Raw genomic sequence first — 20,209 nt, forward strand, 5'->3', positions numbered from 1 at the left:
GGACATCTTTGAAAATCGATTCAAATGCGAACGAAGTGGCTACAGAATTCACCCTTCAATAGGATGGAATTGGGCCTCCTCTAAGTAGTCCCCCTGGATTTTGCTCTGCCACGTCTTTGTGACCACGCAATTGATGAAGCAATTGTTTTAATTGCGTTTAGTCTCTCTGTTCACGTCCTGGTCTAGCGAACCTAAACACGGCCGAGTTTGTCCTACATGGACGTTTTTCATCCTCACCTATCAGCGTCCATGTGGAACGGGCGTCACCTCTTTATTTCCCAACCGCGCCGAAGTATGCTCTCTTGTGTATCCCCAAACAAATTCTCGTTTTGCTTTCGTTTCCCGTCCGGGCGGTGAGACAGGTGGCCGGCCAGTCCTGGATCTTCCTCGTGCCTCCAGCGCACGACGTATGTATAAGGAGTGGGCGGGGTTGTCGGTGAACTGAGTGTAGGTGTTCCCAACGAACTTGAGCGTTCGGCCTTCGCCAAAGTCGCGCATAACATGCATAATGCACGATTTCCCTGTGGGAAGATGCTGCCCGTTCCACGTATTTTTACCAAATCTACGCGGTAACCTGCTAGCTCCATGGTGTTTGGTTGGGAGTGAACGTTACCCTGGACATCTTTTAAACGGGCGTGATATTGTTTTAGTATTTACCCCACCAACACATCCTTACTTGTGTATGGGATTATCTCTTGCCCTCCATCGTTTAAGCATTTCTTCACCAAGTGATTTAAAGTTGGTTTGGATAGGTGAGGGTCGAGCTTTCCCTAGGCTTAGTCGTAGGGGTGCGAATTTTAAAGATTCAACTACGTTAGAGGGACTTGTTCCTCTCTATGGACCACCTCTCACTTTGAGGATTTTGGTTGGAGTAGTCCGAAGGCTTCACGAGGGATCTGAACCCAGGACACATGGTACTACTAACTCCATACCGGGACCAATAAATGATAAATATGTGTAATCATCGTAAAATTAATCATCATTTTTAAAAGGTTTTACATTTGTACAGTATATGTGCATAATTATGAAAATAAGGCTTATGTATTCGTGCTTGTAGCGAGAACTCTCACTAAGAATGCATCGCTCCATACTACACGAAATTCTAACACAAACATTACACTTGTATGGAAAGCTTAAATATACTAACGGTTTTTCATTCCATTAACTCTATTCATGCAAGGTTAGAGGTAAACAAAGAGTTTCCCGCGGAAGAACAAAGGTAGAAGGCATCAGCTGCTCTCATATCAACGCCTCCTCCCTCGGGACGCACTGAGTCCATTTGCGTGAACGCATCGTCGACTCCGTTCGTTTTTCGGAAGGGTAAGGGAGGGGGTGGTCCTATTTCTTTCCGTCCGATGCGTCCTAGCACCGTAAGCGTTGAGGATTGCATCGAGGTCACGTCGAACACGTCATATCTCTTTATCCTCTTTCCGCCCGTCCCCTTCTTCCAGTCGTTGAAGCCTCGCAGCAGTCCGGCTGAGAGCCACGAAGGTCGTCCGTTTCATATCTGAAGCACGCGCTCTCGACCTGCATAGCTTCAAATGGCTCGGCTATGTTTATCGGGTGTGAAAGTAAGTTTTTTTCCTTTCGTAAATCTGATGGCCCCAAGTGTTTGGAGACGCAGGTGATTAATTACGTTTTGCCCTCTGAGACAAATCACTGTAGGCTCATCGCGAATGTTATGACTTTTCGAAATAATTATAGGGAATATATATTAGTTAAATGAGATAAGGCTCATTTAAATAATGCTAAGAACTTCCATCACATCGTGCCGCATTTAATACAAGATAATAGTAAACATACTTCTTAAGCCATGACATAAAATCAGAAATAAATAACGAATAATTAATGTATGTGGTTAAATATTTACGAGGAATTACTGGAAGTGTTGTTTTAAATTTAATACTCGTTTAGAAATTTTTAACGAGTATTAATAACGAAAAAACGATGAAAAATTAAGCTAATGCCTACATATTTTCATGGTATATTGAGTTGAATTTACATTTTCCTGTGCTTATCTCAAATTTGAAATAAATTCCTAAATACTATGTCAGACCCAAAGATTTCATATTTTCGATACTGTGAATTGTCCCCAAAATTTTAATCTATGCTCCCGGAAAATCTCCAACTGAATGTGTAGCTTTTAGACAGAAGATACGTTATCAAAAAGGGAAAATTCCAACCGGTTTAGGGGTGGTGATGAGTCCTCATTGGTGTGTCAGTGCAAAATAACTAACCTCATAATCATTAAATGTGTCATATCTTTTATTGAAAATTTGTCTAACTCTCTTGGAGTGCTTCGTCACTCATTTGAGCTTCGAGGAGTGTCCGATTGAGTGTTCTTTTTAAGGAAATAAATGTTGGAAACGTATATCGTCTTCAAATGACTCTTCTACGTTTATCAGGTGTGAAAATACGTTTTTCCGTGCGTATCGTTCCGGGCCTCAAGTGTTTGAAGACGCAGGTGATAAATTACTTCTTGCCCTCGGTACCAAAGCATCGTGGGCTCATTATGAGTGGTGCGCGAGAGAAGAAATTATGAGTGAAGCAGGAACTTTCGTGGCCTCAGATAAGGCACGTTCTTCGGTAGCATGAAATCTTTTTTGTCATTAGTCGAATACGAAATAACGGAAGTCTTTAATTGCCCTCGAATTGTTGATGAAGGTGTAAGGCGATCATTTTGAAGGTTGTTTTGCAGGAGTTTACGCTTATTACGTGGTTGATTGTGTTGATATTTCTGTGTCCATTATTCTCTTTCTAGCGCGTAACTCAAAATCAGTCGCTAATTGGCCTGGAGTTCTTGGCTTAGTAGGGCAGGGAATTCTAGCCTTTTGATTTATGTATGGAAAGGTGCCCGTTCTGTTTCTCGCACGTTGGATATCTAGTGGCGGCCTAAATATAAAAAGCGTGGTAAAATAGCCATTAATAGAAATGCGATTGTTCACGTTATACGTGAATGCATTCGTATAGCTTGACTCGGCGTGTAGTCGAGGAAGGATTGCTAGGGGATTATTTTGCTGTTACATTAATGGCAGCGGTCTATCATGGTGCTCATTGGTATTCATATGAGGATTACAAAGGCATTTTATGTATTTGTTTCAAGTGAATACCTAGAATTCCTATCCCTTAATGTGAAACCCATAATGGAGGAAAGTTTTACTTGACATTTTCCTGCGGATTTTCGTCATAGTTGTTCTGTTTATCGTTTATTGTTACGTGTTCCTAGCGTGTGATTTATCTTTCGGTTTTTACGCTACCAGTTTTTACAGAAAGAATTTAACTTCCTACCGGTTTCGTTACAGTTCGTGTCATCGTCAGGTGAACATGATATGCGATGAAACGGTCTGTTTCGAAACCGGTCGGAAGTGAAATTATATTGGAGATAAAATTTGGTAGACTTCCACCTGAAAACGACCGAAGCACACACATTATTCTGCCCTCTGGTTTCTGGAGGTACCTCGAATTTCGCACTGGTGTAATTGGCGATATTTTATGGGTACGTGTGGCTGGTAATATGTTCACAGAGAGTATTTGTGATTGTTTCCTCATGCCTCGAAGAGATGATCAAGTTCATTACATGTTTCTTGGAACTTTTCGCCCTCGAAGTTGAAGTACTATTTCCCTTTGATTGATTGTGAAGTCCCTCGTACCATATGATCACGTCCTTCGGATTGTTATGGGCTATCTCGAAGGACTTGACTCACTATTGAACACGATACTTACCGTACCCCAGATTGTACCAGTATTTTCTTCATGTAATGTAGACTTCGGTTTTCGGCTGTTTCCGTTCCGCTTTACGTGTAGAAAACGTCTTCTTCGGGGTAGCATCTTTCAGATTAGGCCAATTATTTTCCTCCTCGCGACAGAACCCATTCATAATTTACTTTTCTAAGACTTAGTTTACAACGTTACTTGAGAAAATATTCGATATTGGTCGGAACCACTGCATCTCTTTCGCTTTCTACTCCTCTTCCTAGTTAATCTGGGGATGACCGTTGGCCACTGACCTCATCTCCCTTTAAGATCGTGTTTTTCTCCGCTATATTGTGGGCGTGGGGGATAGAAAACTCGGAGGAGCAAACCGACAGTCGACTCTGTGGGATTGCGAAGTCATTCTGGAGAAAGAGTCTCGTTTATCTCGGGGTCGACTCGGAAACCCCGTCAACACAGCCTCACGGGTCTTTGATCAGTCCAAACTCCGTGCTTTTCACGCGCTTTGCCCCATGAACCCCCCATCGGCTTATAGCGCATCTCTCTCCGGCCATCACCCTGACCGTCCGAAGGAGTCCTCGCCGAGGGGAGGATGAGGTCCTTACAAGAGGCCGAGCGTCGGGGAGCAGCGGCAACAGAAGAAGGAAGTGTGAGCGAAGTGAAGAGGAGAGGCGGGAGGGAGGAGAGGGGAGGGGCGGCGCGGTGGGCGGGGATGGAGGGGAGGGAGGAGTCGGAGGGACAGCGGAGATGCCCGCCCGCCCGGAGGGGGCCTCCACTCTTACAACTCGAGTTCAGTTCTTGACTGCGCTACGGCGAGTGTGGTTGGGCTCCCGGCTGTCGCGGCGCGCTCAACGCGTCGCTCTTCTACCTCCCCACGGCGGAGTACACCTCGCCCTGACGCGTGGAGGCGTGCCCGCCAACGTGTAAGACACACTCGGTGGGAGGACGCGATCACGGCTCTAAAGCAAGCCCCCCTGGGCACGTCTTCACGGTTCCACCCTACGTCCTCCCGGTGTTGCATTGTCCCCGGAGGCTCTCCTGTGCTAGAGTCGCGTGTCCGCTTCGCGATCGGAATAAAATTCACGGTGGTTGGCTTGCGGAGCATCCAATCCTCCACGAGCAGCAAGCAAAGACAATCGTTTTCAGTTCGCTCCACGCACTGTGTTGGTGTCTGCCCGTCGCCCAGCTGAAAGGAAGGAAGCGAACTTGGGTGTTGTGCGCCCGCGACTGCAGCGGCAAAGTAGTTTTTAGATTGTGAGGCGAAAAGGGGGGATAAAAGCGGCGGGAAATTTCCCTCTCCGAGGTGTTGGTCCGGTCTTGTGCTATTTCTAATCGGCACGCCGTCTCCCTACGGTGGGGAAGAAGAAAGAGTGTGAGTGTGTGTGTTTTAAAAAGAGGTTGTGAGCGCGTCTCCCTCGGTAACATTCCGCCGGATAGATTCCCGCCGTTGGTTTGTCTTTTTCCCCCGTCGGTTGTGCTCAGAAGAGGGAAGTCTCCCGTGGTCGGGAGAGGAGGGGCGGGGTCTCTTAAGGGACCGATGTCTTCTGGGAAGGCTCGCATACCACCGAGTCCAGCGGCGGAGCGGAGACTCGAAGGAATCGTGCCGTGCCCCGATAAGGACGAGTCCAAAACGGGAGGAGTGACGGATTCCGGGCCACAGCCCCGCGGCGACGACGACCGGTGGTAGTTGTGTCGTCGACTTGGAGGATCGCAAAGCTACCTCCCCTTTTCCATCCTTACGCCACCACCACCACCCTCCCAGTGGCGTTGCAGTCAGTCCCACTAAACCCGCGAGAGGGAGTACGATCTGATGACAAAATAAGAGCGTTGGAACGCCTTGTGTAGTGATCGAGTGTGTTTGTGTGTGTTTTCTCGTGTACGTGTTGCCCCATGTCCACCCCACGTTTGTGTAAAGTCCACGTGATTCGCGCTCCCAATCGTCCGTGAGACTTGAGTTCGGTTGGTTCGTCGGACGTCGCCTGTGTTTTTTTGACCCTCAACCTCTTTGCCTTTCCTTTTGGTAGTTTTGTGTCTTCGGCGGAGTTAATGAACCTCCGCGTACAAGACTGTTGCAACACCCCCACTCCTGGATACTTTACTTTTGTTTAGCATTCTCAGTATCAGTGTCTCCCCGTTGTTTGAAACCCATCACTTCTAATCAGGACGTTGCTATAACAATTCGTACCTTTTGGAAACTCCATTTTCTTTGGCAGAAAAGGTATTTTTGTGAACAACTTCATCTTCCTGGCACATTTTTCAACAACAGTCTAGATATTTCATTTTACACCAAGTATACCAGACTGGACATTTCACCTAAAACTTCTGTAGGTCTCTGTACCTTAGTTTCTGGTTGAACATTGCCTTTCCCTGGCACAGAATAGGACAAGAATCCTTGTGTTATCGTGTCACATGCGTGAATTTCTATCGGGAGGGCGAGGCTCATCAAACCTTCTGGTTACTTCTCGTTCCTTGGACTAATACTTCCTCTCGTTGAAGTCTTCTCGAGTGCAAGGGTGGATAGTATTCCTCCGTGCCGGGGGGGACCATGATCAGCGCGGCGCTGCCAGACCCGCCCCCGCGCTGCTCGTCGCCGCCTCTCCTCCACCACCTCCGCTCCTCGCCCCCGCGACCCGAGCCCCGGCGCCCACGCATCATCAACCACCAGCCGCTGCAGCACAGCAAGAGCAACGGCAACCACGCTCCGGAGCCGGGGGCGTCCCTGGCGTCGCCCGCCGTCGTAGCGGCCGCCTTGGCCGCGGCCTCGCGCAAGGAGGAGGAGGAGGTGGTGGTGGCTGCCGTAGCCGCGCTGGCGGTCGAGGAGGAACAGCCGTCGGAGGCGGCGGGGGCGGCGGCAGGGGTGGCGGTCAAGGATTCCGCAGCGGCGGCCGGTCTGCCGGTTCCACCCCCGCGGCACTGCCGAAAGCGACCAGCCCGCCCACCCATCCCGGAGGAGGGTCGGGGCGCCGAGGTGCCGGCGGCGAACGAGGGCTCCCATGAGGGGAACGGGGTGCTGCATCCGTGGGAGAGGGGGAAGAGGGTGAACGGGGGAAACCCGGCGCCGCTGGGGCGCAGGAGCCTGAGGGCTAGCAGGGATTCTCTGTGTGCGTTGCCAGCGGAGGACCAAGTGGACGGGAAGTGCGAGGAGGAAGACGACAAGGCTGACCACTGGCTTCTGTTGCCGCGGCGCGCCCTCGCTATGGATGAGAGACAGCTGAGGCAGGATCTAGCGGGTCTCCGCTTCAGCATGAACCTGTTGGATGGTCAGGGAGCGGGGTCGGGGAACGTGTGGCTGTGTGAGTGAGTGGGTGGCGCCTTGAGCCAATTTCAAAATGAAAAATAATACACGCCTCTCTAGAATAAAAGTAATATCTTCCTCTCTGCGGAAAACTCCCCAACTGGGGGTACAAAAAATAACAGTATCCGACGAATCCACGTGGGGAATTTAGAGGTCATGGCTTCGGGAGAATTTCGTCATGTTTCTGTAAAACTAGTTCGTAATCAGCCTTAAGTGCTGGGAGTCATCTCCTGAAGGATGGGCTTCATTGTTTGGGCAAATAATGAATTCTGAGCTCGCCTTTTCATTTTTGTTTATGAATGGAACGTTTTGACCTGAATTTTAATATTAAGACTGATATGAGTACTTAAAATTAGCATGCTTAGTGCTGCGAAAAATATCCATCGAAGACCGCAAGTATTTTTGATGAATAGGGTTTTGTAGCTAAAATTTGTAGTGTTGTAGCTAAAAATTTGTTGCCGCTCTTTTGGCAGGTGAGAATTATTGATATCTCTGCCTCGTAAGTATTGGCCGTCAAAGATAAACCTGTAACTATTGGAAATGATAGTGTGTAATGCATAACAGTCATTCATCAATTAAGTGATATTTTCCTTTTGGTGACCAGTTCGTGGGTGATCACCTTTGGTGGCACTTTTTTCAACAATTCTGTGCGAGCATAAGCAGGATATTATTTTGTTTTACGTACATATTAATGAGAGCCAAGCTTGAAGCTGAGTGTGCCAAGAAGTTAGTTTAACCGCAGTGAATTGACACGCTTAAAACGCAGATTTAATGCGTCACATCTATGCAGTGAAGTTAAAAAAGGTAAACTATTAGGCAATGCATTTATCATGGAGTCGGCTATTCATTTAACGACACATCATTTCCCTCGCTGCTTAAATTTACTTATTATAAGGCATTCTAGTTTCTTCTTCCTGATGCAAAATTCTCTTATTGTTTAAATCCACGTGTAATAACACATTTTACTGCGCAGGATTTTAGTAACAGTATTTTAAGCAAATATAATTGTCCTAACCTGAAATTACGAGTCATAATTAGTGTCATAAATGAGTCATAAATTATGTTATCAATGGAACGTGTGAGCGTTGCGATTTTTATGCGATGTTTCGTTACTATGCAATATCGTTTGCAACTTCAGAGTTAGCGATCTCCGTCGAAAAAAATGCATAAACGATGCTCACGCCTCTTTCATTCCTGTTCACGGCACAATTCATTGACAGAATGAGGAAATAGTGAGCGCGGAGCACGTCACCTGAAAAAAAATATGCTGCAAATTATTCCCTTCCGCCGTGCCATGACTCACGAAGAAAATCTCATCCCTCCATTCCACCTGCCGAGCCTAAGGCTGCGCTGGGCATGAAGCCAGAAGGGATCGCTTTCTAGGTTTCGTTATCGCTTTGCAATTTCCCACTGCTACGTCAGAATGCATTCTAAAGCTGTGTATGTGTGGATTTGTATGCCTGTGTGAGTGATTGAAGTAGACTTTTCTGTGGGATTTTTTTCTCCATCCTCTCCTCTATGCTCCAATGTTGGTTGTCCCATCAACCTTTCCGTTCCTTCGCAAATGCTATCTGCGCCAAACTTTTTTCTTTCAATCCTTTGCTTTGCACTGTTCATTTTTTTAATTTGTGAAATACGATTTCTGCTCGGTGCCTTCTGGTAGCTATGCAAGTTGGAGCTGGTCTTTGTTGGACTCTTTAGTGCTTCTGGTATCTTTTTGTTTCAAGTTTATTAGTGAGTGACTGTGGTGTGAGTTTTTTTTTAGTTTGCCGTTTGTCAAGAACTTTGGATGATTTTTTTTCTGGTGAATAAGTTCAAAGCCTGTTTCAAGCAAGCACTGCCATTATGTTATCCAGATATTTTGCAATTTTCGGTGCTCTAAAAGAAATATGTTTTGCGATTTCTACATGTTTGCTCACTGGTTGAAGAAATAAAGCACTCTTGTTTCATTGCCCTTTGAAAAGTACTTTGCTAAGTTTTTTTTGTCGTTCCCTGCCCCAAATCGGTCATCTGTGACCACGGTTTTGTGTTCAGCTAAAAGTTTTTTTTATTCATAAATATCCGTGTCTACTGGCGATATCATCCATAGTAAGTTACGGTCAGCGGTAAATTAAGCTAGGGGAAAAAGCCTCTCCGAGACTCCCTTGATGGATATCGGAAGGATGTACGGAAGTTAAAATGAGATAAGGGTCGGCAATATCTATCATCACGTTGCGGTTCTGTATTTCAGCGGACCTGAACGCTCAGCAAATACCGGTGAGGGAGAATTAGAAAGTTCTGGTGAGCTTCCCCGAAATTGCTTTGAAAGTTTTAAATCGAGTCATTCCCCGCAAAGTCTCGGACCCGCTCAATAATATGTGGGTCGAGCTCCGTTGTTACCTGCAGCCGACTGTCAATTGTTCCGCGGCTCAGTGAATTCTCGATCGTCGGGAAATAAGCGTGGTCCCGCCGGAGGGGATATCGTTTTTGTTTGCTAATTTTTTTTCACAACGCGTTGTAGGCTGTGGCATTTTGGATTGTTGGAAACTCGTTTTTTTTTTTTTCAATTTTGTTCTCTATCCATTTTTCTCCTCTTAATGATTTTACGGACGCACATGCGTCAGCAAACGAAAATTCCGTTTCGAGCGCGAAGTTTTTCCCTTCCCATTGTGCAACCAACGCGAATTCCACATTGATTGCCGTTCGATGCATTCCTTTCATTTTTCTTCGGGGGAAAGTGCCGAAGTACTTCCCTGTCTGTTTTTGTGCATTTTTAAAGGCTTCTCTTAGGTATAAATAGTCAATAAATTTCATTCGAAAGCGATGTAGCTCATCCATGGTATGCCTAGGTCAGTGAGGCTTCAGTTTTCGTGCCTTCCGTGTTGAGGTAATTTTTCGTGGAGTACCTAAGTTTCTTGCGTCAATTTCATTTTTTAAATGTAATTAAGACCATGGTGTTGGGTGTTAAAATTCTTTTCCTGTTGACCGTCTCCCATTGCCGCTCTATTTACTCGAATGTGGTCAATTTTAATAAGCGCTTTCGTTCTTAATTTGATCGTCTTGTAGGTCAGTGCTCGATGCCCGAGAAATTTTATGCCAGAGCAAGAGCGACGTCGCGGTGAATTATTTCCCATTAATTGCTTGCATATTGGGAGAGATACGTTGAGGATATAATTACAGTGCGAATGGTTGACTTCGTGTGTAAAAACCTTGCATTGAGTTCGAGAATTTAGTGTTGTGAATTTTCTTTTTGGTGATAGGTGGAATGAAAGGGGATATGTCTTACTGTGAGTTGAAGAGGGAAGTATATAAAGGAAGGGGAGACTGTCTGAATGCTTCTCCACGTTAAGTACACCATGTAAACCTACCATAATCGATAGAATACTTTAATATTAATGGTCACCAATGTTAGCAGGGTACCGGAAATTCACTGAGGACTCGTTAAAAGATTTCAGTTCGAGTATTTTTAATATTTCTATCGCAATTGTTACAGAATGAGTTGGAAAATGCCCTCCCAGTTTGTTTTAAGGAAAAGCTGTTTCCAAATGGGATTGTTTAGGGGAGACATCACTTACGCAATAATTTTCATTTTTTTCAGGGTACAATTAGCCCTTATCAACATTTGTCCTTATCTTAAATGTGAAATTTTTACCTCTGTATTTTCTCATGCGTTCATTTTTCGAATTTGATATACAGTGAAATGTTTATAAATTTTACTCTAGGTACCCTGAAATTTAAGATAGTAAAGCTAGTTTTAAACGATTAGTTAGTCGTGAAAACATATATATCTCGAGTGGGAGAGATCTTTGCTGCACTAAAAAACCGTTTCATGAGTCTGGAAAATGGATACCCAGCATGCAGATTTTTTTTAATGAGGCGCGAGTCTTGTTTAATCGTACGATCTAAGTTTATTGGTGGTTTCGTGAAATATTTTAAGTCTTAAGAGAACAATATTCACAGTCCTTTCTTCGGTGGTCTTCCCTGCCCTGTTAAGCTGTAGATTTATCAGCTTTACTGGAGCATTTGTTCTTTGAATTTTTTCGTCCTGTATTTTTTGCCTTAAAAAAAGCGAAATTCAAGTGATATTAAATTTTTTTATTGTTGTGGGTTTCATTTATGTTTATTTATTTGTGTACATTAATGTGTAACTGTATTAAATGGAAATGAGACTTATTTTTGTCAGTATAAGGACGAGTGGCCACATATGGTAAATAATTGTCATAAGTCTAAAGTGGAAAAAGATAGATTGAAAAAATGTGATGAATTGCATCGCAATCAGTAAAGAAAGTGATTTCCCTATTTCACTGTCTGATAGTAAATTACTAAACGATTTAAAATAACTGAAAAGCCATTTTCAAGTATGTCCTAGTTTCCTCAATTGTTGATTGTCTTTAAAACTGGCGGAGACCCCGTTTTACCTTCTTTAGAGTAGGACGTATATGATTTGTTGACAGTAATGCAATGGTCACATAAAGGCGCTCGTGTCCTTTAAAGGTTTGGTATGAAATCGTTGGCCTATATATCTTGACGGAGTCTTGGCACCTAGGATAGGCACATATCTTCTTATGTGAGGAAGCCGTTGAATATTATTTGCTTCAGGCGCCCTCGAGTCCGAGTGTTTTTCCTTTCTCAGTTTTGCATGTTCTTTCTCCCTAACGTTACACAATGGCTTGGAAATGCTAAGTTGCAAATAATGCTTTCGTCAGCTCCGCCAACCTTCCCAGTTGGAATGGTTGTCGCCTCTAATTTTATTTTCGCTGTTATTTCGCATGAGGCGGGTTTCCAATATCGATCTGTTTATTTTAATTCATAGTTATCAGTTTGAGCAGCGGCCTAAATGATGGGGAACTTCTGGATATTATGTCTTCCCTCCTTTATTCGCAGGTTTTACAAGTTAGCCGACTGTTTTTTTCTAGTTAACTTCTTAGTTTTTGCTATTATTTTGCTCGAAGCCGGTTTTCAAGTATTGTTCTGTTTATTTCAAATCGTTGTGAGCAGTTTGTGCAACGCTCAAGTAACGGACAACTACATTTTGCTAAATATATCTTCTCTCCTTATTTCGTAAGGGAGGCAAGTTTGCCAGATTTTTTGTTCTACTTTTAATTTAGTTTAGATTTAATGGAGTTGTACTTAATACTTTCAAAACCTCTTTCAAATGAAACAACATCCATCTTTTTCTTTGCAAGCAAAGCGAGTTAACTAATGAAGCCGACTTAAAAAATTGTAGTTCATTTCAATAAATTAAAATAAGACGACGGTTATGATATAGCTTCAAAAATAAATCGACAAACTTTATGGGAAAAATAATCTTCCTTGCAGTAATACAATTTACCTCTGGTCTCTTTTAGGAAAGAAATCGAGTAAAATTTTAATAGATGTGGCAGTGGGTACGTACTTGCGCTTAATCACCATCAGCCGGATATGACGTTTTAATTCGTTCCTTTCTCGGTGTGTTAAGAGCCTGGAACTCGAGCGTTGGAGCGACCATAGTGACTGTGGCAAGCGGGGAAAAGTTATGATGATGAATACATAACAGGTATCCGTTCTTTCGACAGAGAGCTTACCTTAGGCCCTATTCCGTGTCACGTAGACGCAAGAATTCCACGAGTACCTGGCATAATTAGGTTAAATTCTAGAGAGTTTTTATGAAGGACATTGGAAGAAGTATTGGGATAAAATTTAATATGTCTTGTGTTCCTTGCTTATGCCTGAATTCTAGTTGAGAACTTGTATAATCTCAGTGGAAAAAATATAGAAGTCGTCCGATTCTAATTGGCAGTTACTTATTTTGGTGTTTGGGACGATGGTATCAATTGCGATCGGATGCATGCTGACTCTTAATTAACCTCGAAATGGATTGTGTGTGACCACATCGGTTCTTTGAAATGGTTAGCAAGTTGAAGAACTAGATACTTGGTAGGCATTCTACTTCATTATACTCGCATGACTGGAGCTGGGGAATGTAGTGTTGCTTTCAACTGTCGGTTCTTGAAGAGTATTGAGTCGCTGAGTAAACGTAATGCTCTTGTCTTTATGTTCGTTATGTTCTTTTTCTATGTACACGCTGTCCCTCGCCGTTGGCTTTTTAGGCACCTCTCACTAGATTTCTTTCGGTTCGCTGTTTCCATAAGCTGAATATCGCATTGTCATTTCCTTTCCTCATATTAGTCTGAATTTCTCGCTCACGACGTGCATTTGAGTGGGGTAAAACGACAAGGTCGGCGTAGAGATTTTTTTGTGGTTTCTTTCGCGACGGGAACGAAACCTCGAAGTGCCATGCCAAATACTAGCGTTTTTATTTCTCTCCTTTCTATTGATTGTCGACCAATGTTTCCTAAATACGTTTACGATTATGTGTGCTAATGTAATTGTATGATGCTTTACTGCCGCGAAAGTGTCCTAATAAGTTTATAAAAATTATGTTCCTCGTAATGTGATTACAGTTTTGTTAAATAATTGGTCTCCTCTTACAAAACTTGGATCGGTGGTAACGTCTTACGTATTAGTTATTTTTGATTGTTAGAAGTTATTGTCCGTATCTTTGATGAAGAAGGTCTGCTTTGGCTGGAAGTGTGATAGCGCTAATGATAACCGTGTTAGGGTAGAACTTCAGGCTTCACTTATTCACTGTTTTAAATACGGAAGGATATTTTCCTCGGAGGCTGGAGTAGAGCCGGGTAGTGTTTACTGTCTCCTCGTAATTCTTAATAAGTTAAAAAGTGCTAATCATTAATTTTGCTCTCCAACGCGAGTTTTTTAAAATGTCTTTCCATTTAGATAATACTTGCCCAATATTGTATTTTCCTTGTTATTTCTAGGAATAATCTTTTGTTCCCCAACGGAGTGGACATGCATTGTATACCTCGGAGGCGCTGCGAAAAGTTGTGGACAGAACCCCTCATAACGACCTCAGTCCACTCCTTATGTCATTTTACAACCGTCGTATATAAAACATACATTTAGGGTAGAGTAGCTAGTTCTTGTCCTTGAGGTTTTCACGCTGTTTATTTTCTGACAGCATAATCCCAACCCTTGGTATTTTAGCTATGGGAGTGATCATCGAATCCTTACCCATGTTTGAACTAGGCACCAGTCCGATTTGTTACCCTGCTTAAGTCCAATAAGTAACCCTTATTCAATCATATGCGAGCAATTTAATGCGGGGATGGATATGAAAGACCTGTTATGCGTTTCTTTATAGCTTTCTGCCCGCCCCCAGGGCTACGAATTGGACACAAGGGGATAAAGTGGTTAAATATTGGTGACCGAAGGCGGATCATGATCTTCGCCCACTCGTTTCGTGATGATCGAGTTTGACTTCCCTGGAGCGTGTGGTCAGTCCCTTAACCTGTCCGAGGCCACCACGCCTTGCCCACATTCCTGTTCCGAGAGGCCTGCTTGTTAAAGAGGTTTCACTGCGACTTCGCGAATCAGATCGATTTATTGAGGTTTGCCATTTGTTCATATTGTTGAAAAATGAACCACATCAGTTTTGGACATTTATTTGCTTTTGAAAAATATAATCAACATCCAAAATATTTTTTCTTAAAATCATATTTACGATGTTAACTCCTTCGTGTCTGATAAACTGCATCACTATTATTTTCGGATTTTTATTTTCCTTGTTGAAATATATAAGGTGATGATCTTAATCGTATCTTCCCCATTTCTGCCATTTCACCATTTAATGCGCGTTAGGCATATTCAATTCGTGAAAAATTTAATGCACGTTCGTCATATTCAATTCGTGAAAAGTTAAAGTAGTAAGTTTTTTTATAGTAATCAAATGATGACCATGTTCTTTCTCTGTGTTTACTCCCAACTATAAACTACATTTTGCGGTCGGAACCACTTAAGGGCACGAATAAATTAGTAGGAGACTGGCGAATGCGGAATGTGGATGTGGGGTCTCTTCTGGGGATATTCCGAGCTATTGTGTTGTAGGTCCGTCTTCGGTCGTCTTTTCTCCACTAAGAGTACCCATATTACATTTTAGAAAGTGTTTTTTGATCTATCGACGAATCTCCTCTCACATGACGGAATTCGCGATTGATTATGTAACAGCTATTGGAGTGCTTATTGTTTTGAAACGCGATACCTCGTGTGGCAATGTGCATGGTGCTAATGATCTTGAAGGTTCGTTTAGGTATTTTAATTGAATGCTTCATGGAACATAATGGAAATCTTCTTTCAGAAATTTATACCCCCCGAGGGAAAGTGGTAATGGAACTCTTAAGAGGCTGAAAGATGTCGCAACTGTTTTGAAATGGCGCTATGACTATTCGGAGGTTAGTTCGGGGGTGGGGGGTTAGTGACGTATGCGTGACACCTTCAAGGTATATTTTATATAAGTCAGCCCATGGTCTTGCATATTTATTAGAAAGTACTCCAGCTTGTGATGGGTGGTGAAATTTGTGAGACTTACCTAATGATATTTTACCTGAATAGCTGAGCACCGTTCTTAATTATGGAAACGTTTTAATTCTATCGTGAATCAAAACCTCTCAACGGATCTGAAATTCGATTTATGTTGTTTTAACTTCATTTTTTGGTACTATATTACTTTAATGGAGTTCTTCCTGACGATTGTAACTGAAGAGAGATAGAAACAACTAAGCGAGACTGTAAATGCAATGTATTTTATGTGTGACACACTTCTTGTAGCGTTTCTTTAGTAAATGAATTCATGAAATCCCTGAAGAAGTGTGACATCCCGGTACTGTTCATTTCTTAACGGTGCAAAGTATATAATTTCGTTACCTAACGGTAGTTATTAAAGTTGATCTATAGCCATTATCCAGTTCCTAGCAGCCCGTTCTTTGATAATTATTTTTATTTCAACCTCGGTAGACGTTATTGATTGTGGATAGAGTTTTGATACCTTAAGCGCCCTTTCAAATCAAGTGGGACAAAGAGGCACTCCCTTATTCTACTCGGAGGAGGATATTCTATTCAATTTGAATTGCAGCATACGCCTTGCAGCGTTACTTCAGTAAAAAAATTCATGAATTCCCTTAAAAAATATGACTTTCCGGTACTTTTCGCTTCCAGACGGTGCAAAATACGTTGTATCGTAATTAAACGGTGTGCATAACCATTTGTTAGTGCCTAGCTGTCTAGCTAGCCTTCCTTTGAGTATTCTTTTTTTTCAATTTCGGTAGATGTTATTGATTGTGGATAGAGTTTTGATGTAGATGTAGATGTTTTGATTGTGGATAGAGTTTTGATACGAGATGTGCCTTTTCAAGAAAGGGGGGCAAATAACCACACTCTTATTCTACGTGGAGGAAGATAATCTATTCTGTTTGAATTGCAACATAGGCCTTCTTGCGTTTCTTCAGTAAAAAAATCCATGAAATCCCTAAAATAAATGTGATATCTATTCACTTTTCATTTGCAGACAGTGCATAATACGTAACGTAATCGTAGCAAATCGTAACGTAACGGTGTGCATAACCATTTTTTAGTCCCTAGCAATCTCTTCTTTGAATATTCCTTTTTTTTTCATTTTTCGTAGATGTTATTGATCGTGGATAGTTTTTTGATACGGGATGCGCCCTTTCAAATCAAGTGGGACAAAGAGGCACTCCCTTATTTTATGTGGAGGAATGTGTCGGCCCTCCGTGGCGTACCCTTTTTACATCTAGGCGGCTCGCATCGACGAAAGGATGAGTCGGAAAGGTTTGCAGTGATTCCCCTCGGGGCGAGGCCGTCCTTCGCCGCGAGTGGTGAATACCTACTTCGTGTTTCCCCGCTTGCTCCACTCCCATTTCTCCTTTCTCTCTTTTCTATCCCTTTCCTTCTTCTGCAATCGATTCTCTTGCCTTCCTTACTTCCCGCAAGCAATCGTCCTTTTCCCTTGATTGCGAAATCACAGGCTTTACGAGGTAGAGCCAGGGAGGCTACACATATTTTGCAAGTTCATTTGTTTAGACTTGTTTTGGTACTCCATCGCGAAACGAAAACTTTCATTTCACCATACGTGTACCTATGGTGAAATGAAAGTGGTGAATTTTTTTAGCGCGAAAGGATTGTTCATGTATATTTGTTTTCTTTCGTGAATGGTTCCGCGTTTGTTCTGCATGAGAACGTTCTCAGAATCGAGTTGTGTCCAGCCACATGAGTCATCTCTGTTCACTTTTATTTGAAAAAACGATCAGGATCCTTTGAAAACTATCGTTTTCAAGGTTGGAAAACGCGGAAACATATTCATAAACCAGCAGCAATCAATATCGCTGTGCAGAAGCTTACTCCCCTTCATTTTGTGAAGGTTGTTCGTTTTAATGCTTATTTTCAACATACTACTGTTTTAACTGTTGTAAGGTTGTGTACCATTGGTGCTATTTTGGAGAAGGAACATGGTCAGGGTCATATTCTCCTTTGATAGATCTAAAACACAATGGAATCCTAGCAGAAACTCCTTGCTTGATAATATACTCTTATTGTATGCAGCCCAATTGATTTCCAATTTATGCTAGTTATAATGGATTCGGGCGTGGCTCCATGAATCTTCGTTTATCTGGGAGTAATTCTGTACTTGCAGTTGGGCCCTATTGTCTAGTTGCGCGTGAACCTATCTACGATATTTTTCTCCTCTATCCATGCTCTTGGGTGCTCCATATGAGGCACCCTGGAAGGGTTCATTTTTTACCCAACTTTTCATTCTTCTATAGAATTTTTAGTTTTTTTTACCAAATCCTTCCACCGATTTACGGCGTCATCAGGGATTTAAATCTTTTTTAATGTTTCTAAATGAGTATTCTAAAATTAATCTTAGTTATTTGCATGAACTCGAATTGATCAAACACACCACTCAGGGCTTGACCTTTTTGCTGAGACATGCGTTCACATGACGCTTTTGGTCTTCACACGTACGCGCACTTTACGGTCAATGTTGTGGAGCGGGGTATCAGCTGATCCCGTTCGCGGTATACGGAAATAATTTTTTCCTTTGTTTTCTCTTATATATGTTTACCGTCATCGTACATGCTTAGTCCCTTAACCTAAAAATTCTGCCATGTGACAATGAATTCCAAGTTACAAGTTTCCCACCTCTCTGGGTACTTACCGACCAATTCCGGGTGGCCTGCTAGTAATGGATATTAAGTAATTACGTTTATTAAAAAATGGAACGATAGTCCCATGAAATTCGCCATGAGCAAGTTTTACTGCATAATCGTTTACTAAATCACTCATAGATCGTTTATCTTTCGTAAACCCCGTCCTTGGTGCATTTCTTTTTTCGCTTCGGTTAAAATGCTGTGGAGTTTATAGCAAAATACTTCATTATGGAAATGACGTAACCGCGTTAATAACAAAATGGAACGATGGTCCCCCCAAATTCGTTAGAAGCAAGTTTTACCTTATCACCGTTTACTAAATCACAAATAGATCGTTCATCTTTCATAAACCCCGTCCTTGGTGCATTTATTTTTTCGCCTCGGTTAAAAACGAAAGCGCAACCGTAGCCTGTTTTCCCGTGCCAAGTCATTGGGGGTGGCTGTGGCCCTCGTCTCTCGCCCCCCTTATTCCCCCGAATCCTTGGAGGACGGCTGCCAAAGGTCTCTCTTTCTTCTCCCTGCATCCATCTCACTCCCATTGCTCTCCCCACGTCGTGAACCCCTTTGAAGCCGAAAGTCAACCCACCCCCTCCCATCTCTCTCGAGTGATTCCTTTTTTAGGGGCTTGTGGGGGAGGAGGAGGTGCCCGCTCTCCGCTGCCTACTTATCGGCCGTTGCGGTAGCGAAAATGGCAGCGACCTAGAAAAAAGGTTCTCCGAGTGCATGCGGAGACACACGGGGGAGGTGGTCTTCTTTTGGACTCGCCCTTTTGGATATCATTCGTTTCGTAATGCCCGCCCTCGCCACCGCCTCGCTGTCTCGTACATATATCCCCCCCCCTCTCTCCCCCCTGTTAGAACTTCTTACCACTTCCCGACTTTATGTTTCAATCTAGGATTGATTAATTTATTATTTCCTTTGATTTTTCTCGTGCGTCGTTTGTAAATAAATCTTTCGTAGAATTATGTATTCTTAAAACTGAAATGGTGATGTATTTAAGTATTTGTTCTGGTACCAATTTCACTACCTGCCAATTCGTTGGTTTATGCTTCCGGAGAAAGATTAAGAAATGACATTTCGTATTCTTTTTACCTGGCTAAAAACACCATCCGTAAGGAAATCACCCATTGAATTGATGATCTCTTGAGTGAAATGTCCACGAGCATATTTTCAGCTAAAGGAAAAGGAATACTTGATTTACTATTGTCTTCATAGTTGAACGAATGGTGTAATTGCTTTGTTACCAATTTCACTGCCTGCCAGCTTGTTTTTTTTTATCGAGGGGAAATGCTTTCAGGGATAATTCATGAAATGAAATTTCTAATCCAAGTATTACCAGGATGAAAACACCATCCGTTTCGAAATCACCCATTGAAATGATTATCTCCCCCGGGAAATGTCTACGGACATTTTTTTAGCTCTACTTGATTGTTGGGCTCGATGTGGCAAAGGGTGGAAGTGGGTGTGGATGGGGTGAGCACGAAGCGGGGAGTGGAATCTGAAGACCGTAAATTAGGAAAAATATTGAATAAATTGAAAAGATTTCATGGATGGGATGAAGAGAAGTTGGCCTAGGAAAAGATCGTGCATATATGAGCGGTAATAGTTGTATTCAGTTAATTTCTGTTTTAGACGTAGCAATTAAATGTATGCAGATGGCTTATACATGAACCTACCTTTCCCCTTTTGCTTACTTCATTCGAAAAATTCGCACTATTTTACTTAAAAAAACTTGAAAAAAACGTTTCCAAAAATTCTACGGGCATTCTCTATTTTATCTCTTCTATTTTCCCCTTCACGAACATTCCCCTCGCTTCCCCTTTGGTCTTGTGAGCAAATGCAAATTTCACCCTCTATCGGTGTCGCGATCTTAATTTTATTCCGTCATATAGCGAGTGTATATAAATACCCGGAGCTCTTTAGCGACACGATATGAAAGTGATATATGCAGCGCAGGCGTCCACCTTGTGGAATAGAATTTCTTGGGCGACGAGACCGTCTGACTTGCCTGAGCTCTGATGGTGATGCAGTTTCGCTCCAGCCTCGAGTGGCTTTGCTCTCTTGATCCTTTCGGAAGAGTTGCGTCAGTTGTGTGGCTTTCGAACCGGATTTGTCGCTCGTCGCTCGTAGTAGTAGAATTCCAGCACCGTTTCTGCATTTCACT

At 42.9% G+C, this 20,209-nt stretch overlaps 1 protein-coding gene across 13 annotated transcripts in view; it reads left to right on the forward strand.

The window, feature by feature from the left end:
- LOC124166057 (MAP7 domain-containing protein 1-like) overlaps window positions 1-20,209 on the forward strand; it is a 350,615-nt gene that overhangs the window by 173,415 nt on the left and 156,991 nt on the right. For 10 of the 13 annotated variants that reach the window (XM_046543651.1, XM_046543652.1, XM_046543660.1 and 7 more), the window contains exon 1: window positions 4,505-7,004. The exons of 2 other annotated variants lie outside the window; for them this stretch is intronic. In XM_046543651.1, coding sequence (XP_046399607.1) covers window positions 6,257-7,004 — 748 coding nt within the window. In that variant the 5' untranslated portion in view covers window positions 4,505-6,256. Of the gene's footprint in view, window positions 1-4,504; window positions 7,005-20,209 lie in introns of those variants that run through there. One more of the 13 variants, XM_046543661.1, reaches the window with a different exon arrangement.

The sequence above is a fragment of the Ischnura elegans genome, chromosome 9, assembly GCF_921293095.1.
Source record: "Ischnura elegans chromosome 9, ioIscEleg1.1, whole genome shotgun sequence".
In the NCBI taxonomy this organism is placed as follows: Eukaryota; Metazoa; Arthropoda; class Insecta; order Odonata; family Coenagrionidae; genus Ischnura; species Ischnura elegans.